Source organism: Heliconius melpomene, chromosome 11 (assembly GCF_056956725.1).
Source record: "Heliconius melpomene rosina isolate 202511_hmr_F chromosome 11, ASM5695672v1, whole genome shotgun sequence".
In the NCBI taxonomy this organism is placed as follows: Eukaryota; Metazoa; Arthropoda; class Insecta; order Lepidoptera; family Nymphalidae; genus Heliconius; species Heliconius melpomene.
In genome coordinates this window covers 7,981,764-8,009,549 of record NC_140399.1, presented here as the reverse complement: position 1 = coordinate 8,009,549, position 27,786 = coordinate 7,981,764, and the positions used below count along the sequence as shown (strand labels likewise).

General features: G+C 29.9%; 7 protein-coding genes and 1 long non-coding RNA gene across 11 annotated transcripts; 4 read left to right on the top strand and 4 right to left on the bottom strand.

The window, feature by feature from the left end:
* Positions 1 to 500: 500 nt before the first annotated feature.
* LOC146534711 (uncharacterized) lies at positions 501 to 6,163 on the top strand. Of its 4 annotated transcripts, none has more exons than XM_085192935.1 (7): positions 501 to 641; positions 999 to 1,180; positions 1,507 to 1,626; positions 1,785 to 2,131; positions 2,463 to 2,588; positions 3,462 to 3,707; positions 4,058 to 6,163. In XM_085192935.1, the coding sequence occupies exons 2-7, from the start codon at positions 1,083 to 1,085 to the stop codon at positions 4,186 to 4,188; spliced, it is 1,068 nt and encodes a 355-aa protein (XP_085049061.1). In that variant the 5' UTR covers positions 501 to 641; positions 999 to 1,082; the 3' UTR covers positions 4,189 to 6,163. The 4 variants fall into 4 exon arrangements, with proteins under 4 accessions (XP_085049061.1, XP_085049060.1, XP_085049059.1 ...); XM_085192934.1 differs by lacking the exon at positions 501 to 641 and adding an exon at positions 765 to 913 and having other exon boundaries at positions 1,830 to 2,131; XM_085192933.1 differs by lacking the exon at positions 501 to 641 and adding an exon at positions 765 to 913.
* Positions 6,164 to 6,774: 611 nt separating this feature from the next.
* On the bottom strand, positions 6,775 to 7,513 carry LOC146534710 (uncharacterized). The gene is made up of 3 exons (XM_085192937.1): positions 7,318 to 7,513; positions 7,137 to 7,230; positions 6,775 to 7,060 (listed from the first exon to the last, which is right to left on the bottom strand). The coding sequence occupies exons 1-3, from the start codon at positions 7,435 to 7,437 to the stop codon at positions 6,882 to 6,884; spliced, it is 393 nt and encodes a 130-aa protein (XP_085049063.1). The 5' UTR covers positions 7,438 to 7,513; the 3' UTR covers positions 6,775 to 6,881.
* A 2,757-nt stretch (positions 7,514 to 10,270) lies between these two features.
* On the top strand, positions 10,271 to 11,790 carry LOC146534709 (uncharacterized). Its single transcript, XM_085193282.1, has 3 exons — positions 10,271 to 10,414; positions 10,486 to 11,141; positions 11,542 to 11,790. Exons 1-3 carry the CDS (start codon positions 10,282 to 10,284, stop codon positions 11,788 to 11,790), a joined length of 1,038 nt encoding a protein of 345 aa, XP_085049408.1. The 5' UTR covers positions 10,271 to 10,281.
* Positions 11,791 to 14,800: 3,010 nt separating this feature from the next.
* awd (nucleoside diphosphate kinase) lies at positions 14,801 to 15,325 on the top strand. Its single transcript, XM_085192930.1, has one exon. The coding sequence runs from the start codon at positions 14,801 to 14,803 to the stop codon at positions 15,260 to 15,262; it is 462 nt and encodes a 153-aa protein (XP_085049056.1). The 3' UTR covers positions 15,263 to 15,325.
* Positions 15,326 to 15,564: 239 nt separating this feature from the next.
* Positions 15,565 to 22,102, bottom strand: LOC146534707 (transcription factor Clamp-like). The gene is made up of 11 exons (XM_085192925.1): positions 22,080 to 22,102; positions 21,808 to 21,989; positions 21,427 to 21,736; positions 20,847 to 20,972; positions 20,032 to 20,175; positions 19,491 to 19,628; positions 18,779 to 19,082; positions 17,695 to 17,785; positions 17,450 to 17,526; positions 16,713 to 16,870; positions 15,565 to 16,523 (listed from the first exon to the last, which is right to left on the bottom strand). Exons 2-11 carry the CDS (start codon positions 21,928 to 21,930, stop codon positions 16,387 to 16,389), a joined length of 1,608 nt encoding a protein of 535 aa, XP_085049051.1. The 5' UTR covers positions 21,931 to 21,989; positions 22,080 to 22,102; the 3' UTR covers positions 15,565 to 16,386.
* A 137-nt stretch (positions 22,103 to 22,239) lies between these two features.
* Positions 22,240 to 26,675, top strand: LOC146534705 (uncharacterized). The gene is made up of 3 exons (XR_014878426.1): positions 22,240 to 22,380; positions 22,974 to 23,159; positions 25,751 to 26,675. It is a non-coding gene; the product is annotated as an uncharacterized LOC146534705 (long non-coding RNA).
* On the bottom strand, positions 23,863 to 25,527 carry LOC146534706 (cyclic GMP-AMP synthase-like receptor). Its single transcript, XM_085192927.1, has 2 exons — positions 25,159 to 25,527; positions 23,863 to 25,078 (listed from the first exon to the last, which is right to left on the bottom strand). The coding sequence occupies exon 2, from the start codon at positions 25,057 to 25,059 to the stop codon at positions 23,872 to 23,874; it is 1,188 nt and encodes a 395-aa protein (XP_085049053.1). The 5' UTR covers positions 25,060 to 25,078; positions 25,159 to 25,527; the 3' UTR covers positions 23,863 to 23,871.
* LOC146534704 (general transcription factor 3C polypeptide 6) lies at positions 26,219 to 27,468 on the bottom strand. Its single transcript, XM_085192929.1, has 3 exons — positions 26,935 to 27,468; positions 26,496 to 26,669; positions 26,219 to 26,411 (listed from the first exon to the last, which is right to left on the bottom strand). The coding sequence occupies exons 1-3, from the start codon at positions 27,077 to 27,079 to the stop codon at positions 26,269 to 26,271; spliced, it is 462 nt and encodes a 153-aa protein (XP_085049055.1). The 5' UTR covers positions 27,080 to 27,468; the 3' UTR covers positions 26,219 to 26,268.
* Between the last annotated feature and the right edge of the window lie 318 nt (positions 27,469 to 27,786).

Here is a 27,786-nt window from a genome sequence, read left to right as displayed (position 1 = left end):
TTTCTACACTCATGCTTGAAGCCACTGGGACTCCCGAAGATTCCCCAATGTCTCGTTAAGTCGTTTGAATTCGTCAGGATATAATTACAAACTAATAGTCGAGAATCGGAATATTCTGACGATTAATTCATGTCACTAATGTTCACCACTAAACACTGAAAAGCTTTGTAAGTGTGGCATTCGGTACTGGCGAGATAACACACCACTATGATTCGAAAAATGTATTCGTTTCCTACATCACGTTGATGGTTTATAAGCACGGGTTTTAACAGCCAGCAACGCACTTGTAGCTCCTCTGGTGTTGCACGGGGTCGTGGGCAGTGGTGATCACCATTAGGTGACCAGATCGCTCGTTTGCCTTGTCCTTTTTCCATTAAAAAAAAAACACGCCAAATATTGGTGTTAACTACAACATCTATTTTTATAATCTATGCGTCTATAATCGCGCCTCTATGGCTAAATATGTACCGCTTCTTTATAAATGTGTTCTGTGTTTATAACAATGCTGTCTGTGACCTGTGTTTCCCTGAGATACATTATTGATTGATTTCTCGATATATGGCGTTTCGAGCGTGCCAGTTGAGCACAATTCATTTCGCCAATGTCACGTTGTATGGAAAACACACGGAGGAAATTGACCGGTAATAAAAAAGATAAATATACACAATTATAGAATACATGTAAAAAAAGAGATCCTGTGTAAGTACAGCCTTCACCTAAAAAATTACATTATTAATGTGACATTTTAACACTGACAGATGACAGTTAACTATTCAACCTTGCTTGCTATTGCTAATTTGCTATTCAATATGTAAAAAGAACTTATCTCATATAATTGCCAATTCAAAGTTGAAATATTATTTAAGTCTGTTATAGCTGTACTTTGCCAATTTAAATGGATATACAAGAAGAGGTAAATGTTTATATTGTTTTTTTTTGTACTCTTATTCTATGGTCTAACAACTATAATAGTAAATAAATATATAATTATATTATAGAACAGGGGGGATAAAATAATACCATCAGCAAGAAGAAGCATCCACAGTCATAGCAGGACATATATTAGCCAATACGCTTCTACAATGGGGAAGTATGGTATCAATGGACATAAAAGAAAACAACAAATTGTAGCGCCTTCTGCACAGGAACATGGTGTTGATGAAGTTGATAATGTTATGAGGTAATTAATAAGTTTAGAGTTCATTACTCTCTAGTATTTAACATTATTATAATACAAATTTTAACATTAGTATGGTATCACATATTAATTTTGAAGGTAGGTCTGATTTTTCAATGATTTCTTAATTTAAGAAAATATAACACTATAAAATATTTAATAAATGATAGCAAAAGAATTGAATACATAAAAGTTACATAAATATACACAATGATGTTCACTTTTATAGTTATTTTTGATTTTTGCTTAGAATATATTTTTGTGTTCCAAGCCTGTCTTTCCTGTCCTTCCTTACAGCATGAATAATTAATGAATAATTTATATTACAGCAAAATGGCTCGCCCAACCAGTCCTTTACAAATTCGCAAAAACAACATCATATGTAGAAGAAATTCTGTAGATAGTACAGGAATAAATTATGAATACAGTGATGATGAATCAGATGATGAGTAAGTATTTTGTAAATAAATAAATAATGGACATATTGCCATCTCATTTCAAGCTTATATCATTAGCTGGCAAAACTCATAGCTGGCAAACATCATCTAAAGTGTATGATCATTAAAAAGAAAATTGAAATTATAATGAGTTGGTAATGTCCTTTCAGAAATATACTTTCAAAATCTTCCCCACCATCATTTTCACATTTCAGTGAGGAATTATATACTAGTGCTTCAAATGAAGAACATAATAGGAATGCATCAACACACTCTTTCAATACATCACACAGAAGTGAACCAATGAAAACTCAAATAAATAAATCATATTATATTCAAGTTATAATGGCTTTTTTAGTTATAATTTTTGCAACCTTAACTTATAATTATTACCCATATGCAGTGTCAACAGCTGATGTTAATAAAATTTATGATAAGTCAAAATTCTACCATGATGTAAAAGATTTAGAAGAAAAGTATAAAATTAAATATACTTCTATATTGCAAGTAAGAACTGGTGAGTTACCTATAGAGTTAGTTATAAATACATCTCTTTCAGCCAAAACTATAATGTTATTATGTTTTGGTATTATACATAGTTAGTTTTATTTAAGATTAGGAACCAATAAGCTTAACTAAGCATAAATATTATTAGAAAGTATATATTTTTTTTTATGTAGCTGGACTCGAACTCATGCCTCTTGGAAGGTTAGAGCACTTGGACCGCCAAACTATGTTTATATGGCTCATTTATATTTAAATGTTTTGGTGGGTCTGTGGTACTTTCTATGTTAATTTACATTTTATCTATAACACTGTAACACTTTAATATCTGTATCTAATTTCAGGGGTTGCAACAATATATGAAAATCAAGATGCTGGGTCGTTCATTTTTACATATAATAGTGAAAGTAATCATGTCAAATTCAACAGTTTTGTGGAAGACTTGGCAGCAACTGCATCTAAATATTTACGTAAGTTTTCACAGTTTTTTCAATTGACAATGACATAATAAGTACAAAATTATGTTAAAATGTAAAAAAATTGTGTATGTGTAAAAAAATAACAAGTAAGCATGGTAATAAAACCATGCAACAACAAAAATTACTGAATTTAATGTACGTAGTGACTGAGGCAAATAATAATAGTTTAAGCTTTACTGAAACAGGCCCAGGATCTATTAGCGTTGCTTTTTGCACCACTGTGATGATGTTACGCTGTGAGTGGCACGTCCACATGCGGTAGATGCAAAGTGTTTATTCACTAAAATAATTATTAAGTTTTTTTAAGTTTATTCAATAACATTTGATTTGTAAAGTGATTTGCTCATACATAAAAACAAAGTCAACTGAAAAAATCCAAATAATTTCTGGATTTATTCTACCACTTGACACGCAATTGTTCGTCCATTTGTCGCGAATATACTTAATACAAATTTAAGACTTACGTTATTTTCTCATGGATAACATTGTCAGAAATGGACCAAATTAAAATGAGACCACACGGGAAGCACCAGCTTTCAATTAAAAAAATCATTAAATTCAGTTCATCTATTCAAAAGTAAAAAAAATACAGTCAAATAACCTCATCCTTACGGGAGTCGATTAAAAAGTATAAAAATTTTAACGAATTGGGATGGGACTCGAACCCGCGCCTCTTGGAAACCATTAGTTCGAAAATATATATTTTTAGAATGTATTGACTAGTGTTTGTATTTTTATTAATTAGATAAAACACATTTTGATATTCTGGATTTTTAATAACAAATTGATATACTTTAATAACCATGAAAATGGCATTAAAAAACTTTATAAATACATAATTTAAAATCACACTTTTATTTTTAGGAAATGAAAGTAAAGAAGTTCATGTTGCTGTAGATACCGCAAATCTCAAATTGAACTCGGCATATGAGTTCATGAATGAGTACCGAGAAGGCTTAGACAAGACCGGAGTAATGCTTGTTAAAGATCTATATAATATTCCTTCTGATCTTGCTATGGCCTTTCATTATTATTGTGATGAATATAATCCATTGGTAAAGAAAAGTGCCATTTTCTTCACTTTGAATCTGTCAAATTGTACTCAGCAAAGTAAGTTTAATGGTATTACTTTTTAAGTATCATTTAATTTTTACATTAGCTATATATGTTGTATCCAGAACCAGTGTGTTAGTGTTAAGACATTCCGTTTTGTAGTTTTTGCCCAAATTTAGAAACAGCGTGTTGAGAGGTGAAACGTGAACGCGAACGCCGCGATTTATTTTTTATCTGAACAAGAAAATAAAAGTGATTTGTTCACTCAACTGAAAATCAAACCTACAATAGTCGGGCTTAAAATCAGACGAATTACTAGACAATAATTTAAATGTCGGGTGTTTAAGCAGCTAAATGTATTTGAAATATCAATTTTAGTTTTGATATATAATATATCTCATTTACAGATCCGAGGTCCACGCATGATTACATAGAGAAATGTTTAGCCAAGAAATGGAGCTCAATTGAAGAAGATAAGATTGGGCCACTCTTAACAAGAGTTGTCAACGTTGTTATAGATGTTACTTCTGCGTTCTAGTATTGCTAAATGTATTAAAAGTATTCATATCGATACCTTAATAAAATAACATGAAATGAGTAAATTTAAACTAAATTTGAATTGAAACCCACTTGAATGAACCACTGTAAATCCAGCAGTATGTTATTTATTATTTTATTTATTAAGAATGGTATTTTTTTAAGATGAACTTACTTTTATAAATGTTTCAGTGAGCTAAACACAGGTTTTCAAAAAACTTAATGTAGCAAATCAATGTTCAAAATATCACAATTGAAAATTCTTTTTTATTTTTCAACTTGCGCTATTAGTTCGCGCTGTTTCTATTTTATGTATATTCTTTATTTATCTACCCTAGATCAAATATTTTTTACCAAGATGACATGGCAGACGGTTCTTTTAAAAACTCTAATTAATTTATTACCTTACCTAATTTATTACTATATTAACTTTATTTTTTTATAATTGTTAAATGTATAATAAAAATGATGAACTACTTAAATAATGCAGTATTTTTCATATAATATGGTATTAATTAAATATTCTTTAAGAATATTGTTCTCATTAGCGTATCTAGACATATTTTCTTGGAGCCTGGACTCTAACTTTGAACAGATATGTTCGTGTAAATTTTGTTTGTTTTTCAAATTTTTGGGGCAAATTTTGTTGTAAGTAAAATTTATGGGGTGGCCACAGACCACCCGGCTCCCCCCTTCCTACCCATGATAGTTCTGCTATTGTGAGCCTAACGTGTAACTGACACAAAAGGAAAAGCGAAAGGCAGTTCACAATTATTATTATTCAAAACATCAAAAATAATAGTTTTAATTCAAGTTTAATGATAACGCATTCTTTATTATGACAAGAATAAGTATTTTTAAAAGTATTTCGCTTTTTGTTCTCATACTAAAGAAGTCGATGGTCCCTAGGTAAAGGTAAATAATCGCAAATGTGTTTATTGCTCTTTTGAACTATTATCGAATATAGTTGTAATAAAATTTCTTTTTTTTAATTAATATTTTTTCTAAAAAATTTGCTATTAATGCGTTTTTAATTTCCTATGCCAGTAGTTCAAAACAGAAATAAAAGAAATGTATATTTTTTCACTTTCTTTTTCTACTTTACAACATAACATACTAATTTAGATTATTAGTCTTAGATTTAAAAAACATAATTAATTTGTAATCTGGTAAAAGTGGCCAAACATAAATAATAGCATGACAAGAACTTTGTGAATTCTCGGAGATAGGGAGGATTTGGGTACCTGCAGCCACCCAACTACCCCGCGAGCACGATCATGACACCAGCAACAGACTGCAGTGCTAAGTGTCATTTACTACACTCAGGCAATATAGATAGATCACAAAGAGACTCCGAACTCCGCATATCGAATATTGTGCGTATGACTACATTTGCAAGCTTGACACATGCCTATTTTCAACAAAGGTCCAGGTCCAAAATAATGTAATTAATAAATAATAATTTAATATTTGCATTAAAACAGAATATGTATGAACAAAAATAATCTCCGAACTGCTGTTTTACTTTTATACTTTCTAAGAGTAAAATTGCAAAATATATAATTTCACACTAGACTCTCCTAGTCTCAAAAAGATGTCCAACTGTGACGAGAGTGGAGGAGTGGTCAAAAATCATGCAATTCGTGTGACGTAATTTATATATGGTCCCAAAGTAGAAACCTCATTGTCCTGGTTGTCCTGGCATAGGCTCATGTGTACTATGAAAATATGACTTAAATTTTAAAGTTTAATTGGATAAGCAAATATATAGTTCAAAATATTGTTGCTTAATTTTATACATTTCTAGAAACTAGTGTAGCTTATTAAAGCATGATAGCAATTAATTAAGATATTTGTAAATTATACTTTTGTCACAAATGTATGTATTAACAATTTAGTAAAGTGATGTTTTTTTATTGTGATTATTTTAGTATAATTTACATTGTTGAAATATATTTATATTTTGAAGAAACAAATGTTTGTTTTTAATTAAAATAATGAAACACCTTTCAAACATACACATGTATCTATCAGGATAGAATTCAAGTTTGCACCTCTAAGTTAGTATATTCAAAAATGAACTTTATATATTCTCAATTACATCCAAGTGGTAAAACTTACATCTATAAATATTTTTAATTCTTTCATTCAAGTGTAGTTAAGCTTGGTTGGATGATTTAATAATTATAATTCAATAACAATTTACATGATAACATTTATATGCTAGTAATTAAATTTTAAAATAGGTCCAGCTTAAAATTTAGCTTCATGCATCCCTTATATCCCGTAGGGTAGGCAGAGGAAGCCTAGTATTACACACAAACAGTTGGTTCCCACTTTCGTCGATTTCTGAAGGCTTAACATGTTGAGTGGCAGAACTCAACACTGCACTTGTTGTCTCGACACCAGATTGAAGAAATGAAGAGTCTCCGAATGGGAATTGAACCCACAACCTATCGTATTTGTCACACACTTGTGCCCATGCGCTACAACTGGCCTCTAAAATATTGTAATGTCAAACAATAAAATATATTACTTTTTAATGATAGAAGAATGAAGGTAAACAATTGAGATAAGAAAACTCATATTTTGCATTAATAATATATTAGTGAAATCACATTTACTCTCCTAATGGGTTACACAAACTAATTCACATATAGACTTACAATCAACACATACTTTATATAAAAAAATTTAATACTGGATAGGCCAAAGCGCACTTTGGTCAGGAGTATTTAAATCTGAACTTTCATTTGCGTCTTCCAATGATTCTGGCTCTAATTCATTATTATTTCTTGCTGGAGAATGTCTAGGAAGGTCTTCCTCTTCATCTTCATCATGAGATTCTTCTGAATCATCAGATTCATCATTACCTGTGAACAACACATGTTTGTAGGTATGTAAAATTACGTACATAAAATTAAATTTCGTATAGAATAGTAACAATACCTTCTTCTTCATCCGAATCGGCTTCTTCCATGGGCTCCGCATCAGTTTTGCCTAGTGGTGTTCGTTTCGTATATTGTTGTCCAATAGAATTTAGCTGTAACAATTATATTGACTATAACATTCCTTACTTATAAATGCTGTCGAAATTAAAAAAGTAATATTTATGAAAAATTGCATTTACCCATTGTTGATGAGCTTGTTCCATGCTCGTTAATTCTGCGTCTTCATCACAAGGGCTATCGGGATTAAACCAGGAAGGATCTACCAAACGAGGATATAAAATTGGAAACGGTATATTCATGGTTTTTGTTCACTCCGCAGAAAATATCTTCAAAAATCAAAGAAAAATTCGTTACACTATTCCCAATCCACAAAATCACAGAACACATTTACTCACAAAATGTCGGATTTTTGTTATTGTAAATGTCACTGTCAAAGTCAAAAATATTGATTGACGAATCTACAGTACCGAGTACGGCCAACGAGTTGTGGCCGCTGTGAAGTTAGTTTTTCTGTAATTTATCAGCAATAGTTTTTTTACATTCTGCATGTTTTAATGAAGTAATTTAGGAAGTTTTTACAATAACTACGTACTACTACTACGAGGTACTGAACTCGTTTATCCATACCTATATTATAAATTCGAAAGTAACTCTGTCTGTCTGTCTGTCTGTCTGTCTGTCTGTCTATCTTTTACGCAATCAGGGCCAAACCGCTAATTCTATTGTGATAAAATACACATATAGAGATACTTGAGGGTCTCGGGATGAACATAGGATACTTTTTTTTCTCATATTTGTAATATTTTCGATATATACCATTATATTAAAATAATTAATTTGACATGCAATTTATTCCGCCATGTTAATAACAATCGTCTCTACGCGTTGCTAAGCAACGGCTTGCAAAGTTTGTTGTTTTAAGAAAACGTCACCCAAAGTGAGTTTGCTTAACGCGTACATGGCGCGCGCCGATATAGATTTGTATACATTAACAAAAATTAGATGATTTCTATAATTTGATATTCATCCTTATGAAAATAAATATAATAGTCACTTTTAGCATTTCATCTTGATGGAAATTATAGTTTACTGTACAACATTCTAATAAATAATTAAGATGTCACTGATTCCAAATGACCTAGCCTACGAGTGGTATAGTATGACCGACGCGAACGGGCAGATGACTTTGATGATTTTGTAATTTTTTATATATTTTCGAATTACTATTATTTTTTATGTAATTATTTGCTGCTTATATTTAATTTATCACAGTTCGGTTATCTATACCGATGTTATACACTTAAAATATCGTAATTTTAATCATTTGGGATTTTATTTAATATTGTTCGTAAAAATTAATAATTATTTAATATAGAAAAATGTTTAGTACGCGCGCGCAGCTAACTTTAGGTACTTTTTCTAATATTAAGAATTTCCTTTAGTTACTTTTACTTCTTTTGTTTGTTAATTTCGGTTACTCAGATATTTTTTCTAATAATAAATCTATTCACATTAATAATCACTTATTATTATTTTTTAACTTATTTTAATTATTTAGGCTTATAATTTCGCGGGCGTAGCCGCGTCCGGGCCCACTAGTAGTATATATTCTCAAATATACTCTAATAGTGTACATTTATTTTATTAGTTTAAAATATTTCTACTGCCAAATTTTGAAAATATAAGAGTATAAATGTGTAAAACATCTTAATTCTCCATCGCTATAATTTTCATCATATATAAAAATAGATAAGACAGATCAGTTCCGTTCTTACTGTCAGTTTTTATGTAGACCGCTCGAAGAACAAATAAACCAAAAAATCCATAAACTCAGCAATTTTAAGCATGCAAAAATACTAAAATGACATATCTGTATCTTAGCGTCTTCGTGCCATCGTAAGGGTTTATTTGGAGAGTAGACTATTATATTTAAATTATTTTCATTTACTTCCAGCAATACCACTGAAACGGGTGAAAGTTGTAATCTCATAAGAATATTAAAAGGTGTATTTACAGTACGGTCCAGCTGCTGATTTTCGAATTCTTCTTATTTTTTATTATTCTTTTTGAGAGTATACAATTCAAAAAGATTAACTTCGGAACGACCACGACTCATCAGCTGAAAACCCGTGTCGTAACGTGCCGACCGTGCTACTTGCATGGTAGTGGTACTATTAGCATTATTAGACATTAAATATTAGCATTATTCTTGAGGCCGTCATGACGCAGTAGCGCAACGTTTGAAAGAACATCAAGAGCGCGATCTCCTCCCGTGGGATATTTAAATTATTTTCATTTCCCCGCTCTCGCAGATAAAGTACGGCGTTTAACCCCTCCACGCCACACGAAATGTCTTCAAAACTGGATGGAAAGTGCGACGGAAAGAGCGAACGGAATGTCTTGACAATAGGTTCCTCCTACCCTGCTATGCGAGAAAAACTGAAGCTGCCCGAATAATACCTTACCAATTCAAAAGTATTTTGTTGAAGTAAGTAAGTAAATGGAATATGTAGTGTAGTTTACTTTACTTTTTGCAAAGATATCATTACCATTCTAAACAAAATCTTTACGACTTCTTATTTTACGATTTTTTTTGTAAACAAACTTAGTGGCATAAATCTTTTTATGAACATTGAACTTAATTGCCTCCATTCATCCGTGATATTAGCTATGTGTAGTCGTCAACATAATGTAATAATAATGCATCGAAATTTTACGATACTGATAATTTTTATATGTGTAAGTAATTTAAGGTATTTTAATGGTGAAATGATTTTGAGGCCCAGTGTGGTGCATGGGCACAGGCAGGCGTGTGACTGTCTGTGCCCATAAACGCGAGAGTTTGTGTGGGTTTGATTCCTACTTAAGAAAATTAAGTATTTGATATTTTCAGTTATTTCTAGTAAGGCGCGACAATGAGTCCCCCTACTCAGCAACCAAAGCTTCCAAAATTCTTCGTATGTAAAAAGTGAGGAACGGAATAGTTGTAACGGGATCGCAGTGTCCTATCACTAAGTTTCTACGTTCCTACCACTGCAGTGTGCGGGATACAACTTAAAGCTAAAAAGATTTCTGTTTTTTATATAAGTAAGCTATTTCGATAATATATGCAACAATATTTTTAGATTTTTAATACGCAATGTATGTCAATGGAGAAAAGTTCTTTCGGCTTGAACAATAACGATCCTGAGAGCGATATCGTGGAATTTATAGAATCTAAAGGTTATTTGCCGAAAGAAAAAGATTTACCAAAATCTATAGTGATAAATAATCATGGTAAATAAACGCTTCAAATCAGTAAAGTTATAAATATTTTTTGTTAATATTAAAATATAAATTAATTACAGGAAACGACACAGCATATATTTTATCAAAATTAAACGACGAAGAGCTTGTAAAATTACTTAATACTCAACCTTTAAAAGAAACTTACGACATTAGCGATGTTGCCAACATAGCACTTGGAGGTAAAACTATAAAGAATGCTCAAAATAAGCAAGAGAAAGCATTCTCAGATAACAATAAAGGCTTACAAGCATTTTTCAAATTAGATCACAAGGAAGTACTCCCGCAAAATCAAAAACCTACTGCCAATTTCTTAGCACTAAAAAAACTTCATAATCTTTTATATAGCCGACCACGGCAAGGCGAAGGTGAAGTGTTAAATGACCAGAAAAGGGAGCTTTTGTTCGATATTCTCGTAGCTCAATTAAAAAAATTATGCTGCAAGGCTCCAACAAACAAAATACACCCCAAAACAATTGAACCTCATATTGGTCTTTTAAATACTATTATTAAATCAACAGTGGATAAAACGCAAAAGACGGACACAAAAGACCAAAGTAACAATGAATTTATGTTTCTAATTTTAAATGAGGAAGTGAAAAGCAAAGAAAATGATGATATACTTCTAGTGAACCCAGAGAGCCTCGATAAAAATAGCAGCGTTTTACTTTTAGGACCTTTAACAACTCCACTAACTGATGAACAATTAAAGATTGTAGTAAGTACATTCAATATTTTATAATAAAAAAAAGTAAAAAAATCATAATTTTAATCGGATCATTTTAAATATGAGACGTCAACCTTTTAGAACTATTAAAACAAATATTTAGAAGTGTTTATACTGCATCTATTATTCTGAATTTTAAATTAGAATTCGATAGAATGTTCTAAAAACATCTTCGTAATTTGACCAACTTAAGTTCAAAATTTGTGTGCACGCTTTACGAATTACGTTTTATCATATTTTTATTAAATTATTTAAGTATTTTTTCTATATGGATTAGCTAGTAGTGTATAAGCATCCTCGTAAAAACCGTAATACTAAAAATATTTATTCACTAGTGTCCTTCAAAATTCGTTTTGATATAGGATCTATTTTATTTTATTTTTAATTTCAGATGAATCGTGTTTCTAATGAACTATTGAAACCGGAGTACATGGCATTTTTACAAAAACTTTCAGATGGAACTTTAAATGAAAGCAATTCGAGTGTTTTGAAAAATTTTATAAGTGGACCCGATACAAGGAGATATATTAAAGCACATAGATGTAATCACCAATCCAAGCTAGCGAGAGTATACGGGGGGCCTAAATGGTTAATATGTACGGGCTACCTAAACATAAATAAACCAAGTTTGTACGATTAATAATTACAAAATAAAAATAATATATGTATGATATAAAAAAGTGTTCTTCGTTACATTTTGGTTACATCTAAATACCTACTGTTAGTTTTATAAATAAATAATAATTAAAAATCAAGCTGCAACGACAATTAAAGTAGTTAACAATGGATTGTGTTGTTTTAAAAAAACAGGTTATTGATTTGATATTTGTGAATGAGATATTGTTGGAACACAATTCAACAACACAATTACAGTCTCAAGCATGTGACTGTAAGCAAAGTATTTTCTTTAAAAAAAAATTGGTACAGTAGTATTCATATATATCATTATTTTTTATTTCATTAGTAATGGAATACAAACTTTATAGTTCTTACAAAGGTCATATTTATGGATGACTTAATTAGCCGATTTTACATATATGACAGCTTAATGAGAAATTGAGGATCTTAACACTAGGTTCCCGGGTACCCGAGAATCCCATTAAACGAGAAGAGGCATTGCGTGTTGAGATGAGAGGCCAAACTCAAAACTTTTTTTAGAAATCGAACCCACAACCGAATCAAGTCGAGCTTACGGTTACACGCCTGTGCCACGACTGGTCTGAATTTGTTATCAATAACTACGGTACCTACCAGACCTACCTATTAACTAACCTAGTCTACTTTATGTATAAAAATGCGTGAAACTGAAACAAACACAACATTTTTTTATATCTGTATTTATCTGTCAATGTCAAACATTTAAATAACAGAATTGATTTCGAAAAGCTTGCTTGTTATCATTTCAAGTTGTTTTTGTGATTCAAATATTTCAAATTTATAATATTCAACAGTTTATGGCATGGGAATACATCACTGTAAATGTTTTTAAGTTACTTAAAAGGCGTGGGTGTCAACTAAAGATTATTTTAAAGTTATATACTGTAACTGATATCTCGTCTAATGTCATATTAATAAATGTTTTAAGCGAGTATATATAAAAGTAGCAGCGTACAATTAATAATAATTGCTTTATTTTTTTTATCCAAATGCGACATCTAATTGAATAACTAAAAATATTTGGTAACATGTTACAATGGACGAAAATATTATAAGATGTTCTTGGTTAACACCAGATCCAATTTATATAAAATATCATGATAACGAGTGGGGTAAGCCGCAATATGATGACATTAAACTTTTTGAAATGATTTGCTTAGAAGGACAACAAGCTGGTTTGTCATGGATAACAATTTTACGCAAAAGAAATAATTATAGAAAACACTTTCACAATTTTGATCCTCTCAAAATTTCTCAAATGGATAATATGGAAATACAACAGTTGTTATCAAATTCCGATATAGTCAGACACAGAGGTAAAATAGAATCAATAGTAAATAATGCAAAATGTTACATTGAAATGCAAAAGAATGGTGAAGAATTTTCTCAATTTGTATGGAACTTTGTTGATCAAAAACCTATAATTAATAACTGGAAGACTAATAAAGAAATACCTACTCAAACAGATGTCTCTATTGAATTGTCAAAGTGTTTAAAGAAACGAGGATATAAATTTGTAGGTTCAACTATTTGTTATGCATTTATACAAGCTTGTGGATTGGTGAATGATCATACTGTTGATTGTTTTTATAGGAGCTGATATTTAATTGTCATATTTTTTACTTATTAAATAGGTATATTTCAAGTTCATGCTTTTGAATTTCAAACTTAATATTGTACAATACACTTTTCATAACAAAACAATTTTCCTTGCAAGTGTTAAATTTAAATGTATATTAGTCCATTTTGTTAATTTTAAATAATCTAATCTTTAATTTTATCATGTTAAAAACCATTTCCCTGCAGTTACATAAAAAGTTAAGTTTCCATATTTATTTAAATAAATGACGACAGTAAATTTATCCCATATTTTGAAAATTGGATCTTTTTATTTAAATTTAAATTATTTTAATTTAAAACTTACAAATTGGGTGTTTTAATTAATTTAAGACATACAAATTGACAGTATAATATAATAAACACCATAAAGCAACCGTTAAAAGTTGTGTCAGACCGGAAAAAAGACAGTTTTTCTATTTACTCCCTTTTCGTTTCTATTGAAACATTATCATTTCTAATAACCCCATACATTTTTCTATTTATACGTGTGTACTATTAACCTCTTTCGCGTCTTTATTTACCTCAAATATAATAAAATTGCACATTTAAATAATTTCCTCGATATATATATATATTGCTTCAGCGGTACTGCGATAAATTAGATGCACACATTAGATGCATGTTACACTCCTCTACCATAATTAGTAAAGTTCTTGGAGACACCGTTTTCGTAACGCAACCACAGCAATCATCAATAGCGGACACGTAGTCATCATCCACACACACACAAATTCACATATTTCTGAAATGAAACCCACAACCGACACAAATTTAAAAGTATTTTATTTGAACATATGTATTAAATTGATTTATTTATTTATTACTAACTTAACAAGGTGTGGGGGGGTTTATTTGTTTTAATAAAAATATAGTGAATGCCTTTTTTCCTGAGGGTCTCGGGACGGGGCATTTATTAAAACCGACTAAATCGTGAAAAAGTTGAGAATGTAAGATTAAAATATATATATATAATAAATTTTAATCTTACATTAATCGCCGATACAATAAACAAGTTCTTAAATAATTCGTATTTCATTCAAACCTACTTTCTTGTACCTTTACGTAAATACAGTCTTCCAGTATAATAAGTTTTGTTTTTGAAAAAAAAAGATAAACATTTAAAAAAAACATTAGATATTATGATCAAAACATTTTCCTGGTTTCCTTTCTTTTTTTTTGGTATCTATTTACAATGTAATATTTTATTATTTATTATATTTAAGACTGGCAACAATCTATGACAAATCTTATGTCATTTCCTTTTCCTTTTCTTTGTCATTGACCGGCTGCTATCTGTCTTCGTTCATTTCTTTTCTTAATATCACACGTTAAACGTGTGTATAACCTACGGCCTCTAAGAATCTCTGATCACCATGGCTGAACAGCGTGAAAGAACTTTCATCATGATCAAACCTGACGGCGTGCAACGTGGTCTGGTCGGCGAAATCATCCAAAGGTTCGAGAAGAAAGGCTTCAAATTAGTAGCTCTCAAATTCGTGTGGCCATCTGAAGAACTTCTGCAAAACCACTACAGCGATCTCGCTTCACGCCCCTTCTTCCCTGGCCTAGTGAAATACATGAGTTCCGGCCCCGTTGTACCCATGGTATGGGAAGGGCTCAACTCAGTGAAAACCGGCCGTCAAATGCTTGGCGCTACCAATCCCGCTGACTCCCAACCCGGCACAATCCGTGGTGACCTTTGCATTCAAGTCGGCCGCAACATCATCCATGGCTCTGACAGTGTAGAATCCGCTAAAAAGGAAATTGATCTCTGGTTTTCCGAAAAAGAAGTCGTTGGATGGTCCCCTGCTAACGAAAACTGGGTTTATGAATAAACTATAATTCCATTCTTTTTTTAAGTTATACAATACATAATGAAATAAAGCTATTTAAACTAAGACTGTTTTTAAATATCTATTAACTCTTAAAATAGAATAATTAATCATTGCACTTATATTTTTTCCAGTTAATGTTATAGTTCCAAAAAAAGATCAATTTAAATGTATTTTTAAATATTGTTAATTGTTCAAACTAAAGATTCCATTAATCTTTCACCTTTAGTCTTTCAATTTATTTAATAATAAAAAAAATACACATAATCTGGTTTTAGGATTGATGTGGTAAATCAAACAAAGTGAAGTTTCTATTTTGCTTTACTATGTATATGGATCGTAATTATTATAAAATTAGGTCTAACATGTAAAGCATCACTTTGATGCATCCCGCTTTCCTTCTTTCCATAAGCTTTAGTAACATCTTATGAAATACACCAATATAACTAAATTTCGTATCGATAATGTAAAAAAAATATTACAACATTATTTACATTTAAGTAAATCCTTAATAATAACTTGGTTTTAATTTATCTAATTCACTTAATCACCTTTTGCTCTAATCTACCCACAATAATAAACAATATATACATGTGTGAGAACAAATGTTACAATAGGTCATAGTTTCATTTGATATTGATTCACGTAATAAACACCCCTAGTTCCACAGCCAATAATAATCCTATTATTAATATAATATATGAGCCCAAGTGACCAGTCCCTATATAAAGGCCTGTCCATATACATATGCATGAAGTACATATTGACACTAAAAATATAAAAATAAATCGGTACATTTATTTTCTTACTCTCTCACACTTAATTTTACTGGCAGTGTCTGTCGTAGTTGCAATATTTATTTTTTGAGGTGCCTAACATAATACTAATGATAATTGAAAAATACTCCCAACGGCCATATTACCAATTAATGTAGCTAGTGTATTTATTTATTTTTCTTTGTACCTCAAGCAAGTACAATTGTGAAAGGTTTAGTTTTTTTTATTCCAATGGTTTCTATGCAACACATTCATTATTAAATGAACAAATAAACATATTTACAGTTTCGATAAATTATTGTTAAATCTTACAGTGCGGGTGGGGTATAAATATTTAACTTAAAGAAAGTACTAATTCATAGTTTGTTCATTGGTGTGTTCCATTTCGACAGTATTTTGCGTATTCTGTTGCTGTTCATTATTTGTCTGTTGAGATACTTGTTCTTGTTGGTTCTGTTGTAATCTAGAAGGCAATGGTGCAGTTTGACCTAAAAATAAAAAAAAAAGTAATTTCCGATTAATCATCAAGTTAAAAATTATAGATTTTATTAGATATGTTATTATTATTAATATTTAGCAAAAGATACTACATTTTAATTTAATTATAAAATTATGATGTTTATACAATAAGATTCAAGTTCTACACTACTTTTTTTAAAATTTCCAAATATCAATACCATATTTGTCGTGTATCCCTCGATGTCTTTTTAAAGCGAATCTGTCCGCGAAGGCCGCAGTACAGATATCACATTTAAAGGGTTTCTCGCCGGAATGCACTTTCGCGTGGTTCTTGAGGTGAGCCGCTTGACTGAACGCCGAACCGCATGTGTCGCACCTGATCATATTAATACATACATACGTATTTATTTAAATATTATATATGTTAAAAATATTTTTAGGAGCCATTGTGGAGCAGTGTAACTGTCTGACTCTAAGCTCGACGGTAGTGGGCTTGATTCTCATTCAGGGGAATGTATTATTTTCATTCGCTCGCTATGGTAAAATGACAAAGCGGCCTTGAATTTCATCACTAAACACATAATGTGTCGAAATTTAGGAGGAAAGTAAGGAACGCAATGTCTTAACACTTTATTCTGCTCTGTCTCCTGGGGAACGGAGTGTCTTAACACAAGGTCTGTCTACTCTGCTGTGCGCGGGATACATCGCGAAGCTCGTCTCCTGTCTATGTCAAACAGTGTGAAACTAAAAAAATAAAATACTTATATTAAATATATATATATGAATTAAATATATAAAAAATGGTTTTTCATGTAAAGGTCAGCCCCTCAATTTTCTTAATTACAAGAAGAAGTGATAAATGATATCATGTCAAAATAAAATATTTCATGTAACAAGTAACTTATTTTTGAAATACTCCAACAAATATAATGTGCAAGTTTATATTTATACTAACTTATAAGGTTTCTCGCCCGTGTGGATCCGCCGGTGATTCCATAACGTTGCATGTCTGGCGAAGCCTTTGTCGCATACCTACGTAACACAAGCATTAAGTACTTAATTTTTTTATAAGTATCAATAATTCCTTAAATATTTCTTTTATTATCTTTACTTAGTAGGGATATTATATCCGATCCAATTCTTTTAAAAGTTATTAAAAATAATTAATAATTTTAAAATATATCCACAGTATAGTTTTACCTCACAAACATATGGTTTCTCTCCTGAATGTGTTCTTTCATGATTTTTCAAATGTGGCGACTGTGAAAACTGCATACCACAGGTTTGACATCTGTTAACAAATATAAAAGAGTACTACATCTATCTTTGGAAAGTATGTAAAACATGTTTTTTTAATTAAATGTACCACATAATTTAATGGATTTAATTTTTTTTATATTTCGCGCGACGATGGAAACTTTGACGCCACGTTGCTTTTTTGTGACGTCAGTTGGTCTTGTAAACAAACCCAGAAGTATTGATAAGTAATAAAAGTAACCTTTACACAAAGGTATTGTTCATCAGTTGACATTTTGTTTACAAGGCTGTATTACGTCACCATGGTGACTGTTATGTACTTAAAAATTTCAAAACTTTGAATTTTAAAATTAACTTTGTTCTTTAATAAACTAAACTAAACCTTTTCTAATAGCTTATTACCTAGGAAATCTTAATTGTATATTTTAAGATTTTTGTCATATAGAGTCATTAGCAATATTTTTCATTATAAACATTGATCTTTAGGAAGGAATTATGAATTTAATGTATCTGTAATCTAGAAAAATTTAGGTCACCCTAAATATATTATATTCTTTATTGCACATATAAGAAAATAGTAAAAAAACAGTTGAAAAGTTATGTTTACAATGGTGGGCTTAAAATATACAGTGATTATAATGTATCTATGATAGATAACAATAACACAGTCTCACTAATCTCTTACTATACTTAATGAACCAGAGGGTGCAGAATTATCGTCAATTCTTAATTGGTATATATTATTGTGCATAATTAAGTCCTTGCTTAAATTAAACAACTTGCCTTCCTGTTTCTATGATTTTTTTATCAGAGGGTGTTAAAATATAGGGCTGGATTTATGAAATCATTGGGATTAGAGACTATACTAAATTGTACATTAGTATTCAACACATTAATAATGTATATCAATAATATTTCAATGTTATAGTTTGATTTACCTATTACAAATAGATAAGTTAGTCTCAAACCCATATAAACTGAATTTACTTTTAAACTATATTTAACAAACTATATATTACTTATATACCTGTAAGGTTTTTCTCCAGTGTGAATTCTAGAATGATTTTTAAGATATACAGCTTTTGCGAATGCAATCCCACATATGCCACATTTGAAATTTTTTTCACCGGAATGTAGTTTTTTATGAGACCATAATGATGAGTATCTTGAAAAGGAACCACCACAAATATTACAATGAAATGGTTTATCTGCATTTGCTTGGTTATTTTTATTCTTATTTCCACCTACAAAAACTATGCCAGAGCCATTGCAGTTTTGACACTTGGTAACAGATGCTAAATTTCTTTTTTTCACAGGATGATGTCCAGGTACTGCAATGTAAAAATATTTGAAATACATTTTTTTATACACATAACTGAAAAATATGTACAAAGTGCTAGGTAGCTAAGTTTAATAATTATTTTATAAATAAAATCCCATTTTATAACTAAATAAACAAAGGTATTTAAGCTTGTTATAATAATGAATTGAAAAGGTTTGCAGCAGTCTTACCATTATCGGACTGTAAACGTGACGATTGTCGGTTTAATTTCAAATCGGATGAATAAATAATTTTATCACTCTAGTGTGAAGAGAAAGCATGGCGTTGAGTTCTGCCACAATACACGCAATGTTTCGAAATATGTGCGGAAAGTGAAGAACTGAGTGTCTAACACAAAATTCCCTCTGCCTAACCCTGCTTTATGAGGAATACAGTGTAAAGCAAAAAAAAAACTAACATGGTTTCTGTTGTGTTGGTTGCTGCTGATTATTTGTTGTAGATGCTAAAGAATCCGATGTGTTCTGCACCCCACTCACTCCACCAACTTCAAATTTCACATTATTTTCTGTGGCTACAAATATTTGTGTTGAATTTACTGTAATAAAAAGAAGATATAAATAATCGCAAAAATTTAAAAATAAAATATAAATTTATAATATAAACTTGACAATACACAAGCTCCCAATAATCAGATATTTCTAAAATTATACTATTTATATAACTAAATCTGTACAATATTTTTTTAGTAAAATATTCATTACATTTCATTTTATATTTTTATTCTATGTAACTCATTTTAAATTCATTCTGATATTATAAAACTGAAGTTAGTTTGGTTGAACACCCTCATCTCAGGAACAACTAGTTCAAATCAAAAAATATTTTTGTATATAGATAGTCCAGGAGGATCTCAATAAATGGGCTTTCCCAATAAAAGTATAAATAAACTGAAGATGTAATAAAAGATAAAAAAAACATATATACTTATACATGCTTACTTTGATTGTTTCTTTGTTCCACTGAGTCTTGAGCTATACAGTTTTCACATCTTATAAGTTTCGGACCTTTTCTTTTTGGATTGTTAGTTATGGGACCACCACACGTTATACATTTCTGTACTTTGTCAAGAACTACTGGTTTAGCTGTGAAATAATAATTAATTATAGTTATACAATAATATAAATTAATTTTTTTATGGAACAAGTGAAGTTGTACAATACGAAAGTTTCATAATTATACAATTACTGTTAACATAATATATAATTAAAATATGAGTCAAAATTTGAAAATGTCAGAAGAAAGTTAAAATATAATTTAATAGTTATAGATAATTTAAGACTATAGTGTCTGTGTTCATTCATTTGTCTGTAATATAACACCACCTCAATCAAAAATGTTGCATAGAGACAACTAAATATTTATCTAAGACAATTTATGCAGTGTTCTTAATAGAATAATAAGAAAATCAGTTATATGTACTATTGATCAGCATTTTAGCCTTCAAGTCGAGTCAATGTTTGCGAGAACAATCTTAACATACCATAACTGTTGAATTTTAGCGACATTAAAAAATATTTATTATAATATACTTAAAATAAAACTTGCTATTTGTCAGTCTTGATTCAAGAAAATAAATATATTCAATTGATTGAATTATCAGCTCTTTTCTAGTTGTTTGTTTGTGAACATTTTAGAACTTTTAGTGATGGCAAATTAAAAAAAGAATTGTCTTCTGTCAATTCATAAATAACATTTTATAAATAAAGTAGTTGCAGCCACAGCTAGTCTTACAAGTTTCCCAGATCCCACTTACTTTCTTGGATTTGTACATGATGTTGCTGTTGATCACTTGGATCCGATGATAGAATTTGTATATGAGGTGGCATCGCTACTTCATTTGCTGTACTTACGCCTGTCGCTACTACAGTTATATTGTTATCTGTAATATAAAAAACATTGGTCAATATAGTATAATTCTAATATTGAAATTATAATATTGTTAGAAATCAGAAGTGTTAACACATCAGAAGAGGATGGTAGTTAACTTAATATTTTCCCACGGTCTCTAAATAAGGTGGAGCATAGAGCAGTGGCGACCACAGATGTAGGCTTAAGGGTACCCTGTCCAATAAATCAACACTCGCCTTGACTGCTCCAGCCTAGCGTAATTATAAATAGGTGTTAACCAATTAATTAATTAAATAAATTATTGTGCAAGTAATTGAGTCCACCAACAATATAATATTGTATTTATTCATGTTTTTTTTTACAATTTTTTTTTCTATTCATGACTGGCCTTGGCTAATATATAATTTAATAGAAAAAACAGAGTTCTAAAGGTGGTAGATATATTATATTTATTTTATAAACACAAATATAAAATAAACAATTACCTGTGTCTTGAGAATGTATCCTTTTATGAGCATTAAGTAATGTAAGATGACCAAACATAAGTCCACACACATCACATTTAAAACTAATATTTGATATTGTATTCTGTAGTCCATTTGGTGCTATTTGCATTTGATTAACCAAAGCATAGTTGTATGAGAATGGTTGAGCTATATAACATGTTTTATCATCACTAGTTGTCAGTTGTGCTATATTAACACCGCCTGTAACACCTCCTGCACTACCAGTGGCACCAGTACCAATTTTACCAATCATGTTAACATTTGTTGTATAGCAAAATGTAGGGAACTCCTGCAACATAATATTAATTATAATAATAATTCAAAAATAAATAATTTAAGGACTACCCACAAGCTTTGTACCTGTTGTGTTTGTTGAGTTTTTTGTTGAACATTTTCTATATTTTTGCCTTGAGATTTTTGAGGGTGCTCTTGGTATTGAAGAGTTGGGACAGAGCCGGCTTGTACCGCATTAGTAGTGAACATTTTATACAAGTTTCACACTCATCAGTCTTAAATATAACTTAAATATCTAATATAGTAATCTGTAAATAAAAATGCATTTTAAATAAATAATAATATTGTCCGACGGATATAAACAAAAAAAAATTAAAAGCGCGGCTAAATGTATATACACGAAAGAGAAACTCCCAAAACATACAGTGCGAAGGCAACGGGAAATGTATCTTATCAGTCTCCTCTACTCGTAAAAAGATCATTCGTCCGATGAAAGCAGTGTCTCCGTAAATAGTGTCGATATAATGTAAGAAAAGGATGACGGACTATCTATAGACGCGCTTCAAGTAAACTACAGTCGCCATTGTTAATTTCTTTGAGTCTGTTTAATAAATGATTGGCCTTAAGAACCTAAAATAGGTCTCGAAACACATATAACATGAAAAACAATTCGGTCAATCTTACCTCGATTATTTAATAGTAAGTAAATAAAGATAAATCACTAATTTCGAGGATATGATTATATTGTTTCTATCTCACTTTGAAATCTGTAATTCTCCATCTCACAAAATAAATGAAATGGCGATACAAATAAAATGGCGGATATGTGTAGCATAGACAATCAAAATTTTTACTTTGTAGTTATTTTTAATGGTAACTTATTTGCATTATTTGTCATAAGATATATTTTTATTACAATGTTTAATATGAATAACACCATTTTTTATTATAACATTCATTCTTTTCCAAAAAATGGTTATGTAGATATTGCTTAGCTCAAGGAATGAAACAAGTGAGGGACGATACTGTAAACAAACTATATATTTATGAATAGAAGTATCTTTTTTATATGACCAATATTCAAGGAACATATTATACTATACAGAGTATTTTTATCTGCATCACTTTAAATGAATGCACGGTTTTACCTATTCTATAAGAGCTTTATACAATAAAAAATCACTCATTTTTGTCAAAATCTTTTTTGTTTGATTAAAATCAAATGTGGCATATTTTTTCAAACACAATAATGGATAAAATTATCATTGTAAAATAAAACGTTATTTGTTAAGGATCCGGAGGAGGACCTACCATCAAGGGACATGCACATGTCTCATTCACGAAACCGAATCGTAGTAAAGGCGGAGAAGTGGAATGTTGTTGCGTGAAATGTTGAGTGAAATGCGCATATAGGTAATTGCGCAAAATAGAACAAGATATCCCTTTCTCGTTCTGGTTTTTTTTTATATTGAAAAATAGTAAGTATTTTTGTAGTAGTAGATGTTTACGTTACTGGTTACTGGTATCTATTCATAGCTGCATCACACGTAATATAGTATGGATATAAATCATGATATGAATATAAGTCCTACGTTTAATCTGTTCGCAATCGAATCGAATCTTGGCAAATTTTTTTGAACGACGAAAGCGGAAAGCAAAGCTGCTTCCACCTTGTAATTTTTGTATGATATTAGACAATTTCTACATTTAGATATAGGCTTAAATTTATGTTTTCATTTCTTCGCTCTGGTCGAGGCAAAACGCAACGTTGATTTCCACCTCTTAACACACAATTACTGCAGACTTCGGCGGAAAATGGGGAATGGTCTAATACCAGGTTCCCTCTACCTACCCTACTATGTGCGGGATATTCCGCAAAGCTGATTTTTTAATTTAAATAGTATAAAAAACAATAAAAGTACCAAGGAGTTCAATTAAATTTATCATTTTATATTAAAAATATTTAGATGGATCATTATAATGTAAACTAAAAACTTTAATAGATATTTTTTAACTAGGTCATTTAACTTATATTTACGTGTACATGTACTTATACAATTAATTTTGCAAGTGCTTGTGTACATCTACATTTTTGAAGTCAAAATATCTTGCTTCTTTTTATTATTGTATTAGTAAACTTTATTTTATTTTGATAGTTTAAAACTTTTAAAATAAAAACCCTTAAAAATATCATTTCTTATTATTGTTTACAAGTTCACATTGCTGCTTGGAAAAATATTGTTGTATCTTGAAAGGATCATTATGATGCTTAAATTTTATGTCATTTAGAATATAACTCAGCCGATTATGCCAACATTCACAGGTCTTTGGTTTAATCTTTTCTATAATATTGTGATCTGGACACCAGAAATTTTTAATATTTCTATTAGCTAAGCAGTGTTTAAGTTTATATAACATATTAAAAACTAAATTAGATAAAGAATTGTTTGCCCAATACATATCATCTGTATTTGCACATTCCCATAAAAATAAAACTTTAATAAAATAGCTACATAGTTTTGTAAAATCTTGTATGTCTCTAAAATGCTTAACAATTCTCAATGCACTTTTTAAATTATTTCTATCTTTTATATAATATCTTTCTTGAAATGGGAATGTTAGTCTCCAGCTAAATTCATCACCATTTGGTTTAGGCACTACAAAATATGTATTTATTTTTGTCTCCTCTACTTTATCAAAACAAACTTTGGAATTAATTGGCTTTTGAGGCAGATTGAATTTTAGTGTTGGTACTAAATCAACATCAATAATACTATCATCTTCCTTCATAATGGTCAATGTTACAGCTGGGCCAGATATTTTTTTAAATATCCTATACTTTACTTTCTTATTTATAGTTATGACTCTCTTTCCATCTTCCATTGGCATCTTACTTAAAACATGGTCAACTATACTATGCATCCATGCCCGGAATTTAAAAATCGATAATTTGTATTCTTTATTACACCACAATTGTGTTTTAAAAAAATCTGTACTAGATCCTTCATCTTTTTTTAACAATCTCCGAAATTCTGATGGCATTATAACAGATGTATAGTCATGAAGACAATTAGTTGAGTCCAATTTTATCTTTTTGTAATTAACAGGAAATTTCAAAATGACATTGATATCATACTCATTTGGATGACCAACACGTAATCCATCAAAATAACTGCCTAAAAAATCAAGATTTGGATTTAAGCTATTAAAAAGCTTGTCACTGGTTCTCAATAAAGTAATAAATTTTTCTAACACTGAAAACACTATAGCAGTATTTTCTTTCTTTTCTTTCTTCTTCATTTTTATATGAATTCTGTTGATTTTTTTAAACATCGCTTCAGTAGTGTTAATGTTAATTTTATAATCGTTTACTTCCATTTTACACAGAGATTGAAAGCTGAAAAAGAAAATAAATAAATAATATTCTATTTCCAAATAAATTAAATAATAGTTAACATGTTACTGGTAGTAACTTACCATAGAAAGTTGAATAAAAAATATATATTTTTTTATACTATGTACTTAATCCACAGTTGCAGAACACGAACTGCAAACTGTAAATGACGGGTATAACTAGAATATGGTCAATTGTATCCTTATAGGTAATTTCCCTGGAGAGAATTTTATTATTGGCATCTTCTGTGAATCACTGACCATAAGCTATAATAATTCCCCAATCATTTCACTTTTGGTTTTGACAATTTAAGTAGTGATGTTCATATTGCATTTGACTCGATCAAAAACAATCGATTTTACTTGCATTGAAGTTTTAATTGATTTTTCATATTGATATTCCATTTTTAACCCACTTCAAAATGGAAGATTCTGAATTCGGTTGGTACTTTTTTGTATGTATCAGCGTAAATGGTATTTCTGTACCTATTTACGGGATACTTTTTTATCCAACTGCACGACGCAAAGTATTATCGTTTGATGAAGCTATTTAATCCCCAAAAAATATATATTTAGTTTGACCTGGTAGATTTTATTTTATGAGCATTTATATTATAAATCATGATTTAGTTATTTGTGCTTTTTAATTCTTACAGATTTTCCTTTGTATTTTCAGCGTCAGCTGTATATAGTACGCATATAGCAGTGTGAACATTGTGCTAAGACCCATTCCCTATTTACCACCTAATTTTCGAGGTATTGAGTAGTGGAATTCAACGCCGCGCTTTGCTTCTTTTCCAGAACGAAGAATTGAAAATATTTATAAATAATTCATTTCTCGGAGTGGGAAATGAATTATTTATCGAACACACAACCGTCGCGTTTACAGTTGTACTCTTGTGCAACTGCTCCACAACGGCCTCTAAGATTTTTCTTTGTTTACAATGACTACAACTCATCAACAATACTGTAATAATATAATCTAATATTTAATATTACAACTAAACATTGTTACTAATATTCTTGAGTTAAGTGAATTAATAATATAGTACTTTATATATTATTATTTTATATTGTAACATTGGGTTAATGAAGCATCTGAAGAAAATGATATATAAATTAAAATAAAAAATATTAAAAGAAATATTTTTAGATAATATTTATTCATTTAGAGAATATCACTATATCCCAGTATTAAACCTGTTCAAGATTTTGATTTGTATCTGTTTCAGAATTCCATTCTTTTTTAAATTTGTCTAATGCATCTTGTATGTTTTTGAAATCAGGTAATTTAATATCATCAGATTTTGTTTTATGTACCTCACTATGTTCTTGTCCTGTAAATATACAGAAATTTATTAACTAGCTTTAAAAGATAAAGTGAGAACAAGATTATTAAAGTTTATTCTTTATTGACTTGCCTTGTTTTCCTTCTTTTGGTGTTATGTAGGCTTGTTCTACTTTTATCAATTTACTAGTCTTACAAAGGAATTTTAAACTTTTTTCTGGTAACTTATCAAACAGTGGATCAGAAGACTTTGGTGAAGGGTCTTCATCAAAAAACATGTATGTGCCTAAAGGGTTTTCAAAGGTACCTGAAATATATTATATATTGGAAATTAAATGTGTTATAAGGTATCATTGTACTAAAAAAAACTCTGTACACACTACTTTACTATATATTTTTTCTTAAATGGGCTATACTGTTGACCTGGGATGGTCTTTACAGTGTCACTGGACTCAACTAAATAGTGTCTATTAACAATATATCATATCATTAGGTTCTCGCTACCTACTCTATTAAATGAGAAACGAAAAATGAATCTAAAGACTAATTTAAGAACATGATTCACATCTTACCTGTAAAAAATGTATCATCTAATTGAAATATTGGATTTTTCGTATCTATACCCAAAACATGAATATTATTATATTTATCAAAGTTAATAGGTTCGTCGAACTCGGCGAAAACTAAGATTTCCTCCTCTTCAGTGGTGTCTTCCATTTTATAAATCAATTTATATCATAGAATTGGACAATTCAGTTATGTAGTAATTTTTAATTGTAATATTTTTTTATATAACTCGCCAATTAATATAAAACATCATATTTAATTTATTAGTCTGTTTTTTAGATAAGGGCTTTAGGCCAATAATGTGGTACTTTCTGTTCTTTAATTATAGCGCTTTGATTGTACCAGTATAGAACAAATCATTTTGCTAGAATCAAGTAGTATGAAAAACACACGAAGGAATTATTTATGATTATAAAGTTTTGGTTTTAATTATAACCAAGGATTATCAAGTTATTAACTCTTTACAGTGATTATGATATTTCATAATTTGTAAACACACATGACATGTCAACTGTCAATGTAGAAAAGCATGCCGCGCGCGGCATAGATAATGAAATTGAATTGATAATATACAATAGTGGTTGTAATGTAATGTGTACAAATTACTATACCCACTACGAAATACGGTTTACACTGTTGTCATTCACAATGAAGATGCTTCATTCATAATTTAATTTTATTTGTGATAAAATCTTTGTGTCATTAATCTATTTTCTAATTACGCAGAAAAGGTTCTATTTTCTTTGCTTATATTGCGTTCTTAATGTAATTTTAAACCATGTTGGCATTATACTATAAAAACTAGACAAAATGTATTAATAATTGAAACTTCATAATTTATTTGTAAACATTTTTTT